The sequence below is a fragment of the Mobula birostris genome, chromosome 3, assembly GCF_030028105.1.
Source record: "Mobula birostris isolate sMobBir1 chromosome 3, sMobBir1.hap1, whole genome shotgun sequence".
Lineage (NCBI taxonomy): Eukaryota > Metazoa > Chordata > Chondrichthyes > Myliobatiformes > Myliobatidae > Mobula > Mobula birostris.
The window spans coordinates 214728965-214750870 of record NC_092372.1 but is presented as its reverse complement, the minus strand read 5'-3'; the positions used below and the strand labels follow the sequence as shown (position 1 = coordinate 214750870).

The following is a 21906-nucleotide window of genomic DNA, read 5'->3' as shown; positions in this document are numbered from 1 at the left end:
TATGAGGGAAATTTGACTGAGGCATACAGAGTTATGAGGGCTCTAGATAGGGTAAATGCAAGCAGGCTTTTTCCATTGAGTTTAGGTGAGACTAGAATTAGAGGTCATGGGTTAGGGGTGAAAGGTGAAATATTTAAGGGAAACATGAGGGGGAGCTTTTTCATTCAGAGAGTGGTGAGAGTGTGGAATAAGCTACCAGGAGAAGTGGTATATGTGGGTTCAATTTGAACATTTAAGAGAGATTTGGATAGGTACATGGATGGGAGGGGTATGGAGGGCTGTGGTCCCCGTGCAGGTTGATGTGACTAGGCAGACTGACATTTTGATGCAGACTCTATGACATGACTAATGTATCATCTTCCTTCATGGAAGAGAAACAAAGAACATCAGGCTGGAGGTGAAGAGTAGAAAAGGATCTTGTTTTGCTGTTGTTGTTACTGTTATTGCTGCTAGTGTTGTTCTGTGGAACATTCTGGGCATGCTGTGTTGGTGCCAGAATATGTGGTGACACTTGCTAGCTGCCCCATCACATCCTTGAGTGTGCTGGTTGCTAACACAAACAATTCATTTCACTGTATGTTTTGATGTACATGTGATAACTAAACCTCAATCTGAATCTGCAACTAGGGATTAAATAAGGGGTCACCTATTTGAGAAGGAGATGTGATGCTTTCCCAGAGGATTGAAAGTCTTTGAAGCTCTTTCCTCAAAAGGATATTGGAAGAAGATTATTTTTTAAGGAAGTGGTAGGAAACGGTGAATAAACAGGAGGGTGAAAGAGTACGAGAGTAGTCAGAATGCAAGGTCTTATTGAATTATGAAGCAGGGTCGAGAGACTGAGTAGCCCACTTCTGCTCCTGTTCGCATATAAAAGATGTTTGTCCGATCGTCATGGGATTGGGGATAATATAATCAGCAGGAAATGAAGACAGTTAACAGACATAAAACAGTGGGAATGAATGGAAAATTTTCAGACTGCGACACAGTAAATGGGTTTTGTGAAATCAGTGTTTGGGTTCTCAACTGTTTACAATCTATAATTAAGAAGTTAGTGCAACACATCCAAGTTTGCTATACTATGGTAGGTAGAAAATCAAAGCAGAAAATGCTGAGAGTTCTAGGCAGGCCAGTAGCATCTGTAGACAGAGATATTAATATTAAATGATTCAGACTGATGACCTTTCAACAGAACTAGAAAAATAAGATAACAAGCATGCTTTCAGTTGTAAAGCTGAGAGGACTCCAGAGAACAAAAAAAATGTCTGTGATAGACAGAGAATAGGGTTGTCCCAATGACACAAATTCCACTGAGATTCTCTAGAGGGAAACTAATGTTTGTAAACTACAGCTGAACAATAGTTGATGTGTGAGGAGTGTAAATAGAAGAGAATGAACACAAGCAATCGAGACAGAAAAGTATGTTCAACTGTCGGAAGCAGATGCCGGAAACCTGAAATAAAAGAGATTGCTGGAAAAATTCAGTGGATCAAGTAGCATCTGTGGAGAAAGGGAAAAGAGGGAATGTTACAGGTGTAGCTTCTTTCCTCAAAGGATGGTGGAAGCAGATTCTTTTGAATATTTTTAAGGCAGAGGTAGATGATACCTTATAAGAAAGGGAGTAAAAGATTACAATGACAGACAGAATTTGAAGTTGAAGGTCCAATCAAATCAGCGATAACCTTACTAAATGGTGGAGCACATGTCTGGGGCTGAGTGACCTACATTTGGTTCTAATTCACTTGTGTGGTGATTACAACATATGGAGAGATGGAGAGAGAGAGAGAGAGAGAGAGAGAGAGAGAGAGAGAGAGAGAGAGAGAGAGAGATCCAGCTGGCTATGCTTCTATTTTCCAGAGTATAAAAGAATGAAAAATGGCCACATTGAAACATACAAATTTCTAAAAAGGGCTTGACAGGATTGAGGGAGGGAGCCCTCTTTGTCTAGCTGAGGAAAGCAAAATTTAGGAAGTTTAAAAAAATAAAGGACAGGCCATTTTAGACTGAAATAAGGAGCAACTTTCTACTTGGAAAATGAGCAAATCTTGGAACTCTGTACTGGAGGGCTGTAGAGATTCAGTCATTGATGGCATTCAAATGATAGATTTCTAGCTAATGAAGTAGTCATGGGATATGGGAATTACAGGAAAATGGCGGCTGATGCACATAATCAGTCATCTTATTAAAAGGCCTACTCCAGCTCCTACGGCTCACATCCATAGACAGCAATGTGTCCCGAAATATTCATGTGTAATCTTACTTCTTAAGCATCACAGGTCGTCATAACTTGGAAGACTTAATTCACAATCTCTTTATGCCATAATAAAATCCATTTATGGTAAATGAATGAAAAATGTTGATGCATACCGGTTGCCATCAGGGAATGGTGACGGAGGGATGGAAGAGTAAGTGGTGGTGATGCATCGTCCACTTCCAGGTGTTAAAGCTGTTTGGTGTTGTGGTGCAATCACACCATTCATGGCTGGAACCCTGGTAAAGCCTCTGTTGCCTTTTGAAGGAAGCAGACAAGTAAAGTCATTATCAAACTACCAATGTAGTTACCATGTCACTAATGATTTGAATGTACATCCAATGGCAAATTCACCAAGTCCCTAAAAGGACTAATAACCCCCCTTTTCTGGAAGTAGTTAACAGACAATCTGAAATGTAGCACTTTATAAGTTCTCAATACCCCGAAGTACTATACGATCAATGAACTTCTGTTGGGAATATATGCACTGTACAAGTTGTAGGCAGACACAGCAGCTAATTTATGAAAAGCAAAGTAAGGTGGGTGCTGAACCGTATTGTTTTCACTGTGGCTGTTTAGGCAGAAAAAAAAATGCAGACACTTCTGGATCCTCTTAGAAAAACGATACAAGCTTTTGACATCTACCCAAATTGGGCAGATGGAAGACTCAGCTGTCAGCTACATACAAATGTCAGCAATAGGGATGGTTCAGATGATGGCTCTACTCCAAGAAAAGGACTTAAATCCCCCACATGTTGATTAAACATATGGGATGGTCATCTTTGGGGCTTAGCAAAATGATAAAAAAAAACAGCAAACTTTGTCATGATACACAAGACTGCTTTCACTGGTGACCTCTGCAGATGAAAGCTATCAGAAACAGGATGCAATAACTGAGCTTTCCAGACTTGAACACTGTTTGAGCATTTGGACCAAATCTTTCACCGCAATTTGTCTCAGTCACCATATTAAGACAACTCATTGAGGAAAAGTAACTACGTTAATGGCATTATAGTGTAAAATTTATGTTTTAAAAAACAAGAGGTTTTCCAATAATTTCCTTATAGAGATCAATTTAAACATCTGAAAATTTTGCGAATCATTTTGAGATTTACAAAACAAATATTTATATTATTCTCATCCCATTCTTACATTTAATGTAATAATCCCCATCTACAGGGAGAAATTGAACTACAGTGGTTCTCTGTAGGGATTACCAATGAACAGTACTAATGCTGAGGATCTAGAATGTGAGGTAGACAAATTACAAATCCCCATTCAAGTAGCAAATTTCTTCAAGAATTATACACAGCAAATAAATTCATGACATGAACTCTGCTAATTATAATCAACACAAAGTAAATGTTATATAGCTAAATGGAAAATATTTTAAAACCAAAGCAGTGAAAATTAGAAAATTACAGAATTTCTGAATTAATATACTGAACTGAGACAAAGATAATAGGCAATAATGAGGATATAGAGCAAATACAAAATATTGTAATTATACTTGCTATTTTCTGCAGGACATGGCACTTATTAAACAATGCTGTCTGTCTCCTCCTCAAAACTGATACCTCAAAGCATATACAAGTGTACATATACAATTATATACTTCTATTACATATTACTTCCATATTAAGCACAGCTGGCATTGTACTGGTAAGTTTTCTACTCTTTGCTGCAGTTTTATCTGTTCTCATTTCATCACATAATAACCCAGAGTGCAGATATTCAATAAACAATAGATTTCAAATTTTACAGTATTTAATTTAGACCATAAGACATAGGAGCAGAATTAGGCCATCTGGCTCATCGACTTTGCTCCGGCATTCAATCATGGCTGATCCTTTTATACCCCTCCTCAGCCCCATATCCTGGCCTTCTGTTCATAACCTTTGATGCCATGTCCAATCAAGAACCTATTAACCTCCACTTTAAATACACCTAATGACCTGGCCTCCACAGCTGCCTGTAGTAACAAATTCCACAGATTCACCGCCCTCTGGCTAAAGAAATTTCTCTGCATCTCTGTTTTAAATGGATGCCCCTCTATCCTGAGGCTGTGCTCTCTTGTCCTAGACTCCCCCACCATGGGAAACATCCTTTCCACAACCACTCTGTCTAGGTCTTTCAACATTCGAAAGGTGTCAATGAGATCCCTCCCTCATTCTTCTAAATTCCAGTGAGTACAGACCCAGATCTATTAAATGCTCCTCGCATGATAATCTTTTCATTCCCAGAATCATCCTTGTGAATTTCCTCTGAATCTCCTCTGAATTCCCTCCAATGCCAGCACACCTTTACTTAGATGAGGAGCCCAAAATTGTTCACAATGCTCAAGGCGAGGCCTCACTGATGACATATAAAGTCTCAGCATCACATCCCTGCTCTTGTATTCTAGACCTCTTGAAATGAATGCTAACATTGCATTTGCCTTCCTCACCACCAGCTCAACCTGAAAGTTAACATTTAGGCTATTCTGCACAAGGACTCCCAAGTCGCTCTGCATCTCAGATATTTGGGGTTTCTCCCCCTTTAAAAAATAGTCTGTCCACTTATTTCTTCTACCAAAGTGCCTGACTGCATTTTCCAACATTGTATTTCATTTGCCATTTTCTTGTCCATTTTCCTAATCTGTTAAATTCTACTGCAACCTTCCTGTTTCCTCAACACTACATGCTCCTCCACCAATCTTCGTATCATCTGAAACGTGGCAATAAAGCCACCTATTTCAATTCTAAATTATTGATATACAGCATAAAAAGTGGTCCCAACACCGACCACTGCGGAACACCACTGGTCAACCAGAAAAAGATCCTTTTATTCCCACTTGCTGCCTCCTACCAATCAGACAATGCTCTCACCTGCTAGTAACTTTCCTGTAATACCATGAGGTCTTAACAGGCTAAGCAGCTCATGTGTGGCACATTGTCAAAGGCCTTCTGAAAATCCAAATATACAACATCTACAGCATCCCCTTTATCTATCCTACTCGTAATCTCCTCAAAGAATTCCAACAGGTTCATCAGGTAGGATTTTCCCTTAATGAAACCATGCTGACTTAGTTTTTTTTAACGCAAACAACAGGAATTCTGCAGATGCTGGAAATTCAAGCAACACACATCAAAGTTGCTGGTGAACACAGCAGGCCAGGCAGCATCTGTAGGAAGAGGCGCGGTCGACGTTTCAGGCCGAGACGAAGGGTCTTGGCCTGAAACGTCAACTTCACCTCTTCCTACAGATGCTGCCTGGCCTGCTGCGTTCACCAGCGACTTTGATGTGTGTTGCTGACTTAGTTTTATCTTGTTGAATCTACGTCACCAAGTACTCCATAACCTTATCCATAACAATTGACTCTAACATGTTCCCAACCACTGAGGTCAGGCTAACTGGTCTATAATTTCCTTTCTGCTGCTTCCCTCCCTTTCTAAGGAGTGGAGTGATATTTGCAATTTTCCAGTCCTCTGGAATCATGCTAGAGTCCAATGATTCTTCAAAGATCATTACTAATGCCTCTACAATCTCTACTGCTACCTCTTTCAGAACAGTAGGGTGCAGTTTATCTGGTCCGGGTGATTTATGCACCTTTAGATCTTACAGGATTTTGAGCATCTTCTCTCTTGTAACAGTAACTGCACCCACTTCTCTTCCTTCACACTGTTTGACACTTGGCACACTACCAGTATCCACCACAGTGAAGACTGATGCAAAATACTCATTTAGTTCATCTGCCATCTCCTTGCCCCATGTTATTATTTCTCTGGCCTCATTTTCTAGCAGTCGTATATCCACTTTCATCTCACTTTTATTTTTTTATATACTTGAAAAAGCCTTTTCTATCCACCTTGATGCTGTTTGCTTGATTGCTTTCATATTTCATCTTTTCCCTCCTGATGATACTTTTAGTTGCTGTCTGTAGGGTTTTAAGAGCTTACCAATCCTCTGCTCTCCACTAATTTTCTCTTTGTTGTATGTCCTCTCTTTTGCTTTTACATTAGCTTTGACTTTTCTTGTCAACCATAGTTGTACTATTTTTCCATTTGAGCATTTCTGTGTTTTTGAAATACATCTACCCTGCATCTTCTTCATTTTTCCCCAGAAACTCAACCATTGCTGCTCTGCTGTCATCGCTGCCAGCATCTCCTTCCAATTTACTTTGACCAACTCCTCTCTTATACCACCGTAATTTCCTTTACTCCACTGAAGTACTGCTATGTCAGACTTTACTTTCTCCCTATCAAATTTCAAGTTGAACTCAATCATATTGTGATCACCGCCTCCTAAGGTTTCTTTTCCCTTAAGCTCCCTAATCTCCTCTGGTTCATTACATAAACCATAATCCACTATATCTGACCCCTTAGTAGACTCAATGACAAGCTGCTCTAAAAAGTCAACTTGTAGGCATTCAACAAATTCAATCTCAGAGACCCATTATCAACTTGATTTTCCCAATCTACCTGCATGTTAAAATCTCCCACAACTATCATACCATTGTCCCTTTGACACACCTTTTATATTTTCCGTTCCACATCCCAGCTACTGTTGGGATGCTTGTATATAGCTGCCATCAGGGTTCTTTTACCCTCACAGTTTCTTAACTCAATGCACAAGGATTTGACATCTTTCGATACTAAGTCACATCTTTCGAATGATTTGATGCCATTCTTTACCAGTACAGCCACACCACCTCCTCTGCACACCCTTCTATTCCTCGATACAACGTGCAACTTTGGACATTCAGCTCCCAAGTACAACCATCCTTCAGCCATGATGATTCAGTGACGGCCACAACATCATACCTGACAATCTGTCATAGTGCAACAAGACCATCCACCTTTATTTCTTAAACTCTGTGCACTGAGATATAACATATTGAGTACAGTATTTGCTATGCCTTTTGATTCTGCATCCCTAATGCACTGACACTCACCTCGCTGGCTGCAATCTTGTCCAATCATCTGCCTGCCCTTCCTGACAATCTGACTGCATGTTATCTTTGATTTTTTTACCTTTCGTCCTATCCTGAGTCTCTTCACTCCAGTTCCCACACAACCCTGCCCAATTAGTTTAAACCCTCCCCAACAGCTCTAACAAACCTGTCTGTGAGAATATTGGTCCCCCTCAGGTACAGGTGCAACCCGCCAGTTGTGGTTTAAAACTGGCAATCACGACCATTTTTTTATGGGGGGGGGTTGCAGAAGAGTGAGGAAGGAACAAAAAGGCAACAGACCCTAAAATACTGTGTTTGACTGAAACAAATTTCAATATACTGTATATTGACAATTTCTTCAAACAGAATAATACTTTAATGTTGAACTATTAACCACCAATAATCCAGTTATTTTTGTTTGAAGTAACTGCACTGTTTTAACATATGCAAAGTTCCTTGGGACTGCACAGAGCTTTGAGGCAGTATGCTACAGCATAAATTCATATCATAAAACAATTCTATACCATGGTCAGGTGGAGGCAAAGGCAATGCAGGTGGAGGAGGCTGGTTAGCCGAAGGACTTAGCACAGCTGTGAACAGATCTTCCACTTCTTTTCCTTCCAGTTCTTCATTTGAAAGAAAGACAGATGTTAATGGTAGTAAGAATTATATTCTGACATAAATATTATTAATAGCATGCTTTCATATCTGAAAATAATTACCTGGAATTTTGTAAAGATTACTCAGAATTGTCCCTACAAGCAAAATAAGATTTTTTTTAGTAAGCCAGAAGAAATTTCAAAATATGTATGCAAAACAAAGCTTGGGTAACCATCAAATAATCTTACCATCTGTGACTATTTTCTCAAGATCGGGGCTAAGTATTCGGTCTAGCTGTTCCTCAGTCAAAGGCCGTGAACCTTGGCCTCCACTTGATTGGGAAACTGAAGATGGATCCTCCGAAATTGGGCCAATATCCAGTCCAGCTGAACAAAAAGTTAGTTCGATTATTTTGACAGTCATCAGTTCAGTGCAACAAAAAAAAAATCTGCTTCATGAAGCTGGCAATGCTATAGAGTTAATACTACATCTTATACTTTCAAACTCTTTGAATAAAGCTCTGGTTTATTATATACAGATTATTAATCAGCTGTAGGTAGTATAAGCAGTAATTAGTCAGTATAGGCATTTCAGCACCTAGAATCACAGACTATTACAGCACATAAACACTGATTCAAGCTTGTGCTGTAAATTCATGCCTCTAGAATACACCACTATATTTCTTCAAATGCTCACCCCTAGTTTAATTTAGTTATCACTCACGTCACCTTCAATACACTATTTTTCCAAGCAAATATTTAAGGATTCAACTTCAAAAATATCTAAAGCACAGAATTGACAGATCTCACAGCACCTAAAGAAACTATTTATGCTTTATTAATTCTTATTCTCTAAAGTTTACCCACCTTTTTTACTGTTTCAATACCATTAAGGTAACCTGCTGAGAAGTACCTGAGAAGACTGTTTTACTTTTATACTTGGGTGGGATCTGAATGCATTACTTCATAGGCAAGAGGAAATGGATTGAACAGTAGCTTTACAAATGAAAATGGATAAACATTCAATAAAAACAGAGATATACATAAAGAGCAGTGGTTTTGGGATTGACAGAGTCATTCTTCAAAAGGAGACTCAGTGACCTGAACAGATTAGGTGCAGTACTGCATTCTTCTATATCTTAATCATAAATCTCTGTAATCTTGGGGTTCATTTAGGTTTGATTCTGATAGTTGTAAACCCATCTCGCCCAATGCTGTTTTTATCAACTATGCTATAAAATAAACACAAGAGATTCTGCAGATGCTGGAAATCTAGAGTAACACACACAAAATGCTAGTAGAACTCAGCAAGTCAGGCAGTATCTATGGAAATAAATAAGTGAGCTTTTAGGCCAAGACCCTTCATCAGGACTGGAAAGGAAGGGGGAAGAAACCAGAATAAGAAGGTTGGAGGGGTGGGGGGGGCGGGGAGAAGAGGAGCAGATGAAATGAGAAACTGGGAGGTGATAGGTGGAAAAGGTAAAAGGCTGAACAAGAAGGATTCTGATAAAAAATGGTAGACCATTGGAGAAAGGGAAGGAGTAGGAGCACCAGGAGAAGCTGGTCTGCAGGAGTTGAGAAGAGAAGAGGTAAGAGGAGAGCCAGAGTGCAGAATGGAAGAAGAGGGTAGAGGGGAGGAGGAAAAAATGACTTGAAGTTCCAGAAATCGATATTCATTCCATCAGGTTGGAGGCTACCTAGATGGAATGTGAGGTGTTTCTCCTCTAACCCGAAAGTGGCCTCATCGTAGCAGTAGAACCGACATGTTTAAACTGGAGTGGGGATTGGAATTAAAATTGTTAGCCACTGGAACATCCTGTTTGTTGCAGATAGAGCAAAGGAGCTCAATGAAGTGGTCCCCCAATCTACGTAATGTCTCACCAATGTAGGGGAGGATGCATAGAGTAGATGACCCCAACAAATATGCAGATGAAGTGCTGCCTCATCTGAACGGACTGTTTGGAGCCCTGAGTGAAGGTGAGGGAGGTGGTGAATGGGCAGATATAGCACTTCTTCTACTTGCAGTGATTAAGTGTCAAGGGGGAGATTTGTGGGGAGGGATAAATGGACAAGGCAACCACAGAGAGGGTCATCCCTCCAGAAGGAGGAGAGTAAGGGGGAGGTAAAGATGTGTTTGGTGGTGGGATCCTGTTGAGGATGGCAGAAATTGCTTAGAATAATGTGCTGAATGTGGAGGCTCATGGGGTGGTAGGTAAGGTCAAGAGGAACTCTATCTTGTTAAAGAGGTGGGAAGACGGGGTGGGGGCAGATGTCTGGGAAATGGAGGAGATGCAGGTGAGGGCAGCATCAATAATTGAAGGGAAAACCTGTTCTTTGAAGTAAAAGGATATTTTTGATGTTTTAGAAAAGAAAGCCTCATCCTGGGAACCATCCCCAGAGCTAGATAGAGATAGATCAAGAAAGGGGAGAGAGGTGTCAGAACTTTATCAAGAGAATTTAAGGGCAGGGTAGAAGTTGGAGGCAAACTTAAGGAAATTGACAAGCTCAGCATTGGTGCATAAAGCTGCACCAATGCAGTTGCCAATGTAGCACAGAAAGAGTTAGAGAGCACAGACTATTCCACATAGCCAACAAAAAGGCAGGCATAGCTGGGGCCCATGTGGGTGTCCATGGCAACCCCATGAGTTTGGTGTAAGTGGGAGGAGCCATAAGAGACATTATTGAGTAAGAAGACCAATTCCACCAGATGGAGAGGAGTGGTGGTGGAGGGAAACTGGGTCTGTAGTCAAGAAAGAAGCAGAATGCTTTAAGGTCTTCTTGAGTGGAGATAGAAGTATTTTGGGCTGGCATCCAGATGAGACATTCAGAACCAGGGAATTAAAAGCTGTTGAAGAGATTAAGAGTATGTGAGGTGTCACGGACGTAGGTGGGAAGGGATTGAACCAAAGGGGATAAAATAGAGTCCAAGTCTGCGGACATGAAATCAGCGGGCAGAAGCAAGAATTCTATTTTTTGTACATATAAATCCAATTGTATTTTAGACAAGTTCTTCGTTATCAGCTTCATTTGTTGCTTTATGTCTGAAAATTAAATAATGAGGGTTCACCTGAGCATTTTGCTTCTTTAGTTTTAACACCAGAATACATTTTCCATATTTCTCTACCCCACCTATTATCAAGTCCTTGCGATTTTCTAAGTCTGTTAAAAAATCTGCCATATCTCAAATTCAATAAAGTATGACTATGACTAATTTACAAGCAACCTCTAATCCAACTGTTTAATTTTATTTTTGTTGCAGTTTAACAATTATCTGCTTGCATTTTAAGTAGCCTTTATATGCATAACAGTTAATATGCCTCTAGAGGCTACACAAAGTATAACTTTGAAGGCTTCCCAGCACTTCATTAAGTAAATAAATGTTTTCCCATTGGTTAATTTTACTGGAGTACTAAAGAAGTATTTTCTAATTGGTTTATTGTTATCTATGGAATTTTCCTTATCTTTAGGTATAAAAAATAGCTGTTTTATTCTAGGCACCATCTTTAGTTCCTCTCTTATTCAACTAGGAAGACCCCCGTCAGTGTTCTCTTTGTTATATCAACTCATAATAAACCAATCTTGAAGAACTAGTTTTAAGTCTCATTCCCCACTTCAAAAAGAACCTTGGATTTGAACACCAAGAATTCACAAATTGGCATCATTGGCAGGATGACTTAGAGCTTGGAGGAATCCCTCAAAAGGTGAAAATTTTATTACACAAAAGGGGCAAGACTTCCTCTTTATGTTCCAAATTGTCAAAGAGAAAGCTAGTTCTGGTTTCTACATCATAAGATAGGAGTTAGGATTAAGAACTGTTGCATTGCCAGTTTAAAAAAACAGATCTATAAAAAGAGCAGCGACCCGTTAGAGAGCCACATGCAAACTGGTAAAGCGCTAATTAAACGCACAAGCTGCTGGAGCGTCAAAAATTAGATTCCCACAAACAGCAGAGCACAGATGAAAATTATTAAGTAGAGTCAAGTAGAGAAAACTTAAGTACGTGCAAGCTAGCTGAGCTTGGGGAAAAAGAACTAAACTGGGTTGCAGAACAATATACTAAAATTTCAGCTGCAATCTATTAAAAATTTGAGATTGCCTAAGTAATAAGAAATGTACAAGTTAAAATTGATCTCACAACAATGGCCAAAGTCATTAAACTTACTAAGAGCTCTTACCTAAATGAAACATTTAAGTTTGATAAAGTTGATGAAAAAGTCCAAATGAAAAATATCTGCTACACTATTTACTGATTTAGAGATAAGACTGTGGTCAGTTTGATTGAATGTGTGAGCGACTGAAAGAGTCAACAGGATGAGTAATCAAAAGAAGCATGAAACTTGTGATAACATACAAAAACGGGATGATAGAGACAGTAAAAAGTCTAAAGAGCAAATATATTCATTAACCAAATAAGCAAATGAACAACATGTGCAATCAATGAACAATCAATGTGCAATGTGCAAAGTTAAGGTGAATTAAGCAGCCACGAATTCAAATCGGTGGCTCTGCTAGTGACACTACTGCTGGCGCTCCCCCCAGGGAAACATCTATTTCTGAAGCTCCATCTGAGGAATTACAGCTCACTTCAAACAAGACTCCGTATACAGCAGCACCAACCAAACTCTAGAGAATAACAGCCCACATCAAACAGTCCTCCAAGACAGCAGCACCACCTGAACTCCAAAGCATTACAGAATGGACATGACATAGATTCTACAACAGCCATTAACGTCTCAAGTGAGGATGACAATGATGGAACAATAAAAATGACAAGTAATGTCACAGCTTGCTCCAATAAAGACCAAGGGAATGAATACACACAGGACTGAAGATTAAATCATTGTTAATGTATTGACAAGCTAGTGGCAGATCCATCAACTACTGTTCAACCACTCAACAATATGCTGAAGGATGATAAGTACTCAGACAACTTTTCCACTTCAAATGAAAAACAACTGAAAGTGTTTCAAACTTAAAAACTGACTGTGTACTACATTTACATCCCTCTTGTTTACTCTGTAGGTCAACAAGAAACATCTTACAGCATGGCAATCTTATTTAAAAAAACATGGAGATTGATAGCATCCTGTTGGTTATTATTCTGGTAAAGATCTAATTCTATACATTGATGACTCCTCAATGATTAAGAGAAGAATTCGAATGACTGGATGGGCGGTTGTTTCTGAAATTGAAATTCTTGCATTGCGAAGCATGGTCCTGATACCTGTGAAACAGGCAGAACTAAAAGCTTGGTTTGAAGCCTGTGAGTCAGCAGAAGGAAGATCAGCTAATGTCTACACTGATTCTCGAGACGCTTTCGGAGTTGTTCATGATTTTGGAAACTCTTTTGGAAAGAGGATTTCTTACAGCTACAGGAACCCCAATCAAGAATGGCCAACTAGTGCAAGAACTTACGGATGTAAAACAACGACTGCCAGAAGTTGCCATATGCAAATGTAAAAGTTACTCCATAATGACTACAATGGAAAGCCGTGGAAATGCACTCACAAATGAAATTGCAAAAATTAAGGCAACATGGGAAGGAGTAAAAGAAGTATCAAGAACATATACAGTGAACCTGACAGCTGGAATTATGGAAACAAAGCTGAACTCCATATTGCCGATGAGCATACAAGATATCCAAGAGATGCAAGTTCAGTGCTCTAACCCAGGAAATGTGGTTCTGGGTGGAGAATGGTCAGAAGTTAAACAGTAGTGGAGTATGGAGATGTGACACAAATCATAGACTAGTAGCCCATGTTGATTCCTTAGGTGGCACAGCAAATACACTCCATACTGGAGCACAGAAGATGATGGCAGATTCTCTTAAAGGTGGTGGAACCCATAGTTCAGGGCACAAGCTTAACAAACTTTTGAATGGTGCATAACATGCCAGAAAACACAATTAAGTACTCCTACCCCACCTGGTCCATTTTTACACTTACAAGTGGACTACACTTCTTTACCCTAAGTGTCAAGGATACCGAGATGTACTGGTAAAAGTGGACAAGTTTTCATGATGGGTAGAAATTACATCAGCAAACAAAACCACTGCCATACACAGAGTAAAAACTCTGAATGAGGAATATCCTCAATGGGGATCATCAAAAAGAGAAAATCTGCTGATGCTGGAAATTCAGGCAACACACACAAAATGCTGGAGGAACTCAGCAGGCCAGTCTACCCAAAACTCACTTTTTTAGATATCTACAAATCACAGACTTTCTAAGATCTCAATTAGGCACATTTCCTATAAGCTCAGATAAGAACTTACTAGATGTAATTTTTAATTTGACACCTTTTCATAATGGTTCAATATCTAATATTTATGATGTGTTACTGGAGATGAGGAATTTTCCTTTAGACAAAATTAAGACTCTCTGGGAACAAGATTTACAGACATCAATATCTGAGGAAACTTGGAATGAAATTTTTAAACTGGTTAATACTTCATTGCTATGTGCTCCCCATTCCCTCATACAATTTAAGGTGGTACATAGAGTCCATATGACCAAAGATAAGCTTTCTCGTTTTTATTCGGATATATCTCCCTACTGTGACAGATGTAATAATGGAGAAGCTTCATTAATTCATATGTTTTGGACCTGTCCGAGTCTTGAAAAATATTAGAGGGAAGTTTTTCAAACTTTTTCATTACTTCTCAAAATCAATTTTAAGCCTAATCTGACGGCCCTATTCGGTATTGTTGCAGGACAAGATATCAAGCTGAAGACATCTGATTTACATATTTTGGCCTTTAGCTGTCTTATAGCTAGGAGGGCATTTTTGTTTAAATGGAAAGATGTTTTTCTTCTTACTCATGCTCAATGGTTATGTGACGTTGTGTCATGCTTAGATTTAGAGAAGATTCATTGTTCAATTTCTAAATCTCGTCAAGACTTTCAAGCATTGTGGGGACCTTCTCTGAATTATTTTCAAAACTTTCAAAACCTTCAATATGTTGTTTAAATTCAGATGGTGGCTTTTATTAATTTCTATTATATGCGAAGGTATTTTACCTTTTATTCTCCTTAATAAACAGCTTCGGTCTTGGTAGGGGTTAGACTTTTTTTGTAATAAATTAGTATATTTCAAGGTAACTAGACTAAACTACATGAATACGGCCTAATGATATTGTTATTATGAATAGATATAATGTAACTAGTAGTTTTAAAAATCTTTTTTGGCCTTTTATATATACTTTCTTGTACTCTGTATTCTTCTATGTAGAAACTAATAAAAATATTGGAAAAAGAACTCAGCAGGCCACGCAACATCCATGGAAAAGAGTAAACATTTGATGTTTCCAGCAGATATCCTTCATCAGGACTGCAGAAAAAAGATGAGGTCAGATTACAAAGGGCGGGGGGAGCGGAGGAAGAAGTACAAGGTAGTAAGTGATAGGTGAAACCAGGAGAGGGGGAGGGTTGAAGTAAAGAAGTAAATTAAGTGATGAAAGAGATAAAGGGTTGGAGAAAGGGGAATCCGATAGAAGGCTGTGGAAGAAAGGGAAGGGGAGTGGCTTTCTGTCCTCTCCCACAGGTGCAGGTCACACCCTGATTTCTAGCTAATTAATCACGAACTCAGTGGTGAAAGTAGAATGTAAAATTAAGTGGATACATGCTAGCCACAGCTAACAAGCTGAAGTGGTAACCGATGAAGATAATGAGTGTTGTGGTTAATATGCCAGCAACCTCTTGCTCACAGAGCCAACGCTGCTGGGCTACAGTGAGCAAATCACTGACCAGCCAGAAGACTTAAAGAAAGTTGACAACTACTGGACATTATGAAGTCCATTCTAATATATTTTTGCCAATTTTTCCTACTCATGTGCCAGTTGAGATGACTCATAATGTATACTTGCGAGTATCACATGAATTAGCTGTCAACGACTAGCTGCAGGGTATATTAATATAAACCACACACTTCAAAATATTCACACCAGAACAACATGCACCCTGTTTATTAAACATTCCAGCAATGGCAATATTGATATTATGCCTTTGATTCATTATTCCCAATGGAGACATAAATATACAACGGTCATGCTCCGCACAACTTCTGTGCGGATACTGTGATACCATCAAGGACTGTTTGCTGCTTCCCTAACAACAAACCATTGACAACAAACAATTGATTTGAAGGCTCTTCTCAACCACAAAAAGAGAATCTCATAGGGCCTCTGCCCCTTCCCTCTACAGTCCTGACGAAGGGTTCCAGCCCAAAACGTCAACTCATCGTTTCCACCGTTGCTGCCCGACCTGCTGAGTTCCTCCAGCGTGTTGTGAGTGTTGCAGAGAATCTTTAGGTCAGGAGATGGAGAAATTGAAATGTGTGCAAAGGGAGCTACATGAGTAGACCAAGGTGACTAAAGAGGAATACAGGAGAGAGCCACAGAACAACCTTGGGCAGAGCAGCACACAGGAGGCATGGAGAGGCATGAAGAACATCACTGACTTCAATCAACCTAGCTGCAGAGCCTCAGAGTGAAGCCGTGAATGTGCTAATGAGTTAAGCCAATTTTCCATAGGTTTGACAATTGCTCTCCTGTTCACACCCACCCCCAGGTGCTGAGGGACTGAATGCTCCCTCAGCACCAATGCCTCCCCTCCTCCCTCGCTGAACAGAGCCGACTCCTATTTGGATAAGCAAGGCAGCACTGTGAGGATCATGTTTTTTTTTGATTTCTCAAGTATCATACAGCCCTCATTGCTGGTGAAAAAGGTCCATTCAGTGCCGGCTGGCACTTCCAATGTATCTTGGATAATGGACTACCTCACTGGCAGACCAGTTTATGCAGCTTCAGAGCTGTGTGTCAGACATGGCTATAAGCAGCACTGGGGCCCTACAGGGCCTGTATTGGCTCCCTTCCCATTTACCCTGTATACCTCAAACTTTAGGTACAACATTGTCATCTGCAGAGATTCTCTGATGACTCAGCAATAGTTGCGTGTATAAAGGGATGACAGGAGGATGAATACAGGGCTCTTGTGGAGGACTCTGTTGAAGATGACTCATCTGCAGCTCAACATCAGTAAGACAAAGGAGATGGTGATGGATTGTAGGAAGACTAAGCCTGCACTGCTCCCTGTTACTATTGATGGTAAGGATATGAATATGGTGAGGATCTACAAGTACCTGGGAGTGCAAATGGAAGAGAGACTTCAGTGCAGCACCAACACAGAGGCTGTGTACAAGGGCCAGAGTCACCTCTGCTTTCTGAGGAGACTGAGGTCCTATGGAGTATGCCTCTCCCTCACGTTCTATCAGTCTGTTTCTGCCAGTACAATCTTCTATGCAGTGGTATACTAGCACAATGGCATCAACACAAGTGATGCCAACAGGCTCAATAAACTGATTAGAAAGGTTGGCTCTGTTATAGGAGACAAACTGGACACACTAGATGCTGAGGTAGAACAAAGGACCCTACAGAAAATCCTGGCAATTCTGGCCATTATTTCTCACCCTCTGCATGCTACCTTGGCTGAACTCCAGAGCATTTTTAGTAATAGACTAAGACAACTCCACTGCTCCGAAGAGCGCTATATGAGGTCATTCTTGCCCTCCGCCATAAAGCTCTATAATGAGTCAACCTATAGCCAGGGAAATGATGACCCACTTCTGTTGGACTGTTTAAAGTAACTTTCTTTAAATTCTCCTTACTTTCTTCTAATATTGTATATCTGTGCACTTGTAATGCTACTGTGACACTATAATTTCCTTTGGGATCAATAAAGTATCAATCTATATCGTCATAAACTGAATCAATTATGTAAATATATTCAGCATGATTTAGGAAATATCATATCATGACTCATCCTGGGAAATCTAATGTTCACAACAAAGCTCTTAGATCTTTTCATGTGTTTACTAGAAAAGCTACTTTTTGCTTGAGTTCAGAAGGTACCATTTCACTAGTTTATGCAATTACACTCTACAATGTCCTAAATGGGGTAATGATTCAGGAATTTTTATTGACAATTTGAAAAATATTACAATTCAACAAAGCTTCTGGCAAGTAATTATAAATCGTCTAAGTTCATGGAACAATATGCACTTTATGTGCAGAAATGGAGCGCACACCTCTCTTCCACGCAAGTAGTTGGGAATCTGAAACTGCTGTGTCATCTATTGCGGCTGGTACTCTCAATGCAGCCTCCTCTACATTGGTGAGACCTGTCATAAATTGGAGGACAATTTTGTGGAGCACCTCCACACCATTCACCATAAGCCAGCGGCCAAACATTTTAATTCTGATGCCCATTCCGATTTGTCGGTCCACACCCCCCTCTTGTGACAAGATGAGGCCACCCTCAGGGTGGAGGACCAACACCTTATATTCCGTCTGGGTACCCTCCAACTTGATGACATTAACATCGATTTCTCCTTCCGGTGAATAAATTCCCCCCCTTCCCCTATTCCCCACTCTGATCTTTCACTTCTTCTCACCTGTCTATTACTTCCCCCTGGTCCCTTCCCTCCTACTGTTCACTCTCTTCTATCAGATTCTTTCTTCTCCTGCCTTTGACCTTTCCCACCCACTTGGCTTCAACCATCACCTTCCATCTAGCCTCTTCCTTCCCCCCCATCCCCACCTTTTCATTCAGACATCTTCCCCCTTCCTTTCCAATGCTGAAGAAAGGTCTCTGCTCCAAACATTGACTGTTTACTCTTTTCCTTTGATGCTCCCTGACCTGCTGAGTTCCTCCATCATTTTGTGTGCACAGCTTTGGATTTCTGGAATCTGCAGACTTCAGCGTGTTTGTAGTTAGAAATTTGTTGTTTCGGGTAAGTTTTTCTTGGCATGATACATATACACACCTTACCTTTACCTCCTGAGTCCAGGAGTTTTGCATTAATTTTATTCTCAGTTTATGGTGTTGCAAGGAGTACAAGAGAGATTAAAAATGTTGTCACAGCCTTAGATGGGGTAAACAATATCACTGCTGAAGCCTTGGGAAAATTAACCACAGAAATAGTTGCCATGCTCAGAATGATTCTCCAAAATCGTATGACATTAAATCTTCACTTAGCAGTTGGGGGGGGGCATATTATGGGCAAGGAGTGCTGCACTCAGATACCTGATGAGCCTGAAGATACAACTAATTTAGTTGATCATATTTGTAAAAAAGCAGCTAAAATACATAATTCTGATGGATGATTTTTTTTTTGATCAGACCCATTCAAGTCTCAGAAGCCAGAGTTACTCAATATTACTAGTCATAATATTCATACTAATAGGCCTTATCATAATTTACATATTTTTTACTTGTTTAAAAGGTGATCATTAACAGAATAGTTCAAACTTGCATAAGTGTGCCACTCTAACCTGCTGAAATATGACATAATCTTATGACTACTTTGAAGAATATATACCCATAATATTTCATAATCTAAGTAGCTCTTTTGATGTTACACACAGATGCCTCTGAATTGTCAGATGTAATGATTCTAGATGTGTGATTTAGAATCAAAGGTGGCGGGGGTGAATTGACGGATCCAACTGTTCAATTTTAATTGTTATTTTCTTTGCAGTTTAAAAATTGTTTATCTGCTTGTATTTTAAGTAACCTTTACAAGCATAACATTTAAATATGCCCCCAGTGGCTATACAAAGTATAATTCTGAAAGCTTCGCTGTACTTCATTAAGTGAATAAGTGTTTTCTCATTGGTTAATTTTACTGCAGTATTAAAGAAGTATTTTCTCATCAAATTATTGTTATCTATGGACTTTTCTTCATCTTTGGGTATAAAAGTAGCTGCTTTAGTAGCTCTCAAGTTGTAAGACTCCCGTGTCACTGTCCTGTTCCTCTTCTCTTTGCTCTATCAACTCTTAATAAGATGACCATGAAGCTAACAGGTTTTATGCTTCATTCCTGACTTCTAAAAGAACCTTGGATTTAAACACCAGAATCCAACACCCTCAGAGATCAAACGAATCCATGCCAAAATAAGGGCAGTTACAGTATGGCTATGAAACAACAATCAATATTCTGAAAAAATTATTTTCACCCTGTTTGATAAGTTACTCGGGATAGATTTATTGCAATCTTTAAATAACTCTGTACAGTTTGCATATAATCATATATTTCTCAGAATGAATTCTACAAATAAAGTGAAGCACAGCCTTCCCAAAGGAAGTTCTGCTGAACTTGTTTCAATAATTTCAAGGATATATTAAAAAAGTGGCTTTGAGTCTGGACAGACATCGTGCATGAACAATATAACTAATCTGACTCCTGCACCTTGTCCTGCAAATTCTCCTTTTTCAGATTCTCCTTTTTCAGATATTGTTTATCCAGCTCTTTTGTGAATACTACAATTAAATCTGTTTGTACTGCTACCCTTCATAGAGTATAACACACCCTAAATGCACACCAAATAAAGAGATTTTCATATCACTTTGGTTCTTTTACGATTCAGGATCTTCCATTACCGGCAGCAGTTTCTTTCTAATTCACGATTTGAAGCACCCCATCACATCCCCATGCAAACTATTGCAAGAAGAATAACCTCACCTTCTTCCTTCTATCCACAAAAGCCCCTCACCACTGCAATAATTTCAGTAAATTTCATACACTTTTCTAAATATTTCAGTTGTGGTTGAACCACAGCATTGATAAAAGTTCATTACAACTTCCTTGTTCTTATACTCCATCCTTCTATAAAATGTTGGATCTCAGTGCACTGCAGCACAGAATCAGCGCCAAATCGAATCCATGCCAAACCATTAATCTGCTCTCCTATCGACCTGCATCTGGACCACAGCCCTCCATACCCCTCCTGTCCATATACTTATCCAAATGTCTCTTCAATACTGAAATTGAACCAATATTTACCACCTCCGTTGGCAGCTCGTTCCACACTCTGACAACCCTGTGAGTAAAATTCCAACTCAAGTTCTCCTTAAATATTTTACTTTTTACTCTTAACTATTAGTTCTAGTCTCACCCAACCTCAGTGGAAAAAGCCAACTTGCATTAATCTCCATCTGGTATCCCTCTATTTTGTATACCTCTTTCAGATTTCCCCTCATTTGCCTCTGCTCCAGGGAGTAAAGTCTATTCCTATAGCTCAGGTTCTAAGGTCCTAGCAACATCCTTGTAAACTTTCTCTGTACTCTCCCATATGGATCTACTGAACAGCAATCATCTGAACCCAAGTTGACCTCTGCAAAATGCCTTCAGTGGTAAGGTCCAGTCCTCTTCAGCTGCTTTATAAGTAACATTCCCTTCGTCAGAAAGGTCAGAAGTGATGTCATTCACTTATGACTGCGAATCATCAAATGCTAGGCAATCCAACAAGGCCTGCACTATGTTTAGGCACAGGCTCAAGTAGCAATTAGGTAACTACCCCAACCACTCCAAGTAATTCAACAGTATTCTCATTTGCAGATTTCACTTAACTAATATCACAAGGGACTTAAATGCCTTAAATTTTAACTGGAACAGCCATAAAAATGCTGTGAAATCAGGGCTAAATGTGCTGCAGCAAGCCTCTTGCCTCCTGACTTCCAAAGCTTTTGTATCTCCCTTAAGGCAAGTCAAGAGTTTGATGGAATATTCTCCATTTGCCTCCAAGTACAGTTGGAGAACATTCAAGAGGTTGTTTATTCAACATTCAATGTTGAATACCATGCACAGCACAGCCCTTTGGATTTGCATTCCACCCTCTACCAGCTGGGCTCACCATTTACAAAGCACACTTTTATCTACTTGCCAAAATCACCACCTAAACCTGCAGCATCTAATGCCAGGAGGAGAAGGGAAACAGGTGCAAGTTCTTCTCCAAGTCACACACCATTACACTGTAAACTTCCTTCAATGTTCCTGGGTCAAAGTCTTGAAAGTAGTTCAATAGCACTATGTGGGTTAGGAATGACTTTATTCTACACATGACTTTATTGTTCCATTCCACACATTTTTCAAGTTTCCCTCAAGCTCCATTATTTTTTAAATGGAGTTTGAGGAAAACATGAAACAAAGGGTGGAAGAATGGAGTTACCAAAAGTAATTACAGCAGTAAATCTACCCAGTGGGCATTTTATTAAGTACAGGAGATACCTAGCAAAGTGCCCAGTGAATGATTATTTGTGGTCGTCTGCTGCTGTAGTACATCCACTTCA

At 39.6% G+C, this 21906-nt stretch overlaps 1 protein-coding gene across 11 annotated transcripts in view; it reads right to left on the bottom strand.

The window, feature by feature from the left end:
- Positions 1 to 21906, bottom strand: part of kmt2ca (lysine (K)-specific methyltransferase 2Ca) — a 487395-nt gene that overhangs the window by 93962 nt on the left and 371527 nt on the right. For all 11 annotated transcript variants that reach the window (XM_072254064.1, XM_072254065.1, XM_072254063.1 and 8 more), the window contains 4 exons: positions 8030 to 8167; positions 7904 to 7936; positions 7706 to 7807; positions 2365 to 2506 (listed from right to left, as the gene is read on the bottom strand). In XM_072254064.1, the coding sequence (XP_072110165.1) occupies positions 2365 to 2506; positions 7706 to 7807; positions 7904 to 7936; positions 8030 to 8167 (415 nt within the window). The remainder of the gene's footprint in view (positions 1 to 2364; positions 2507 to 7705; positions 7808 to 7903; positions 7937 to 8029; positions 8168 to 21906) is intronic.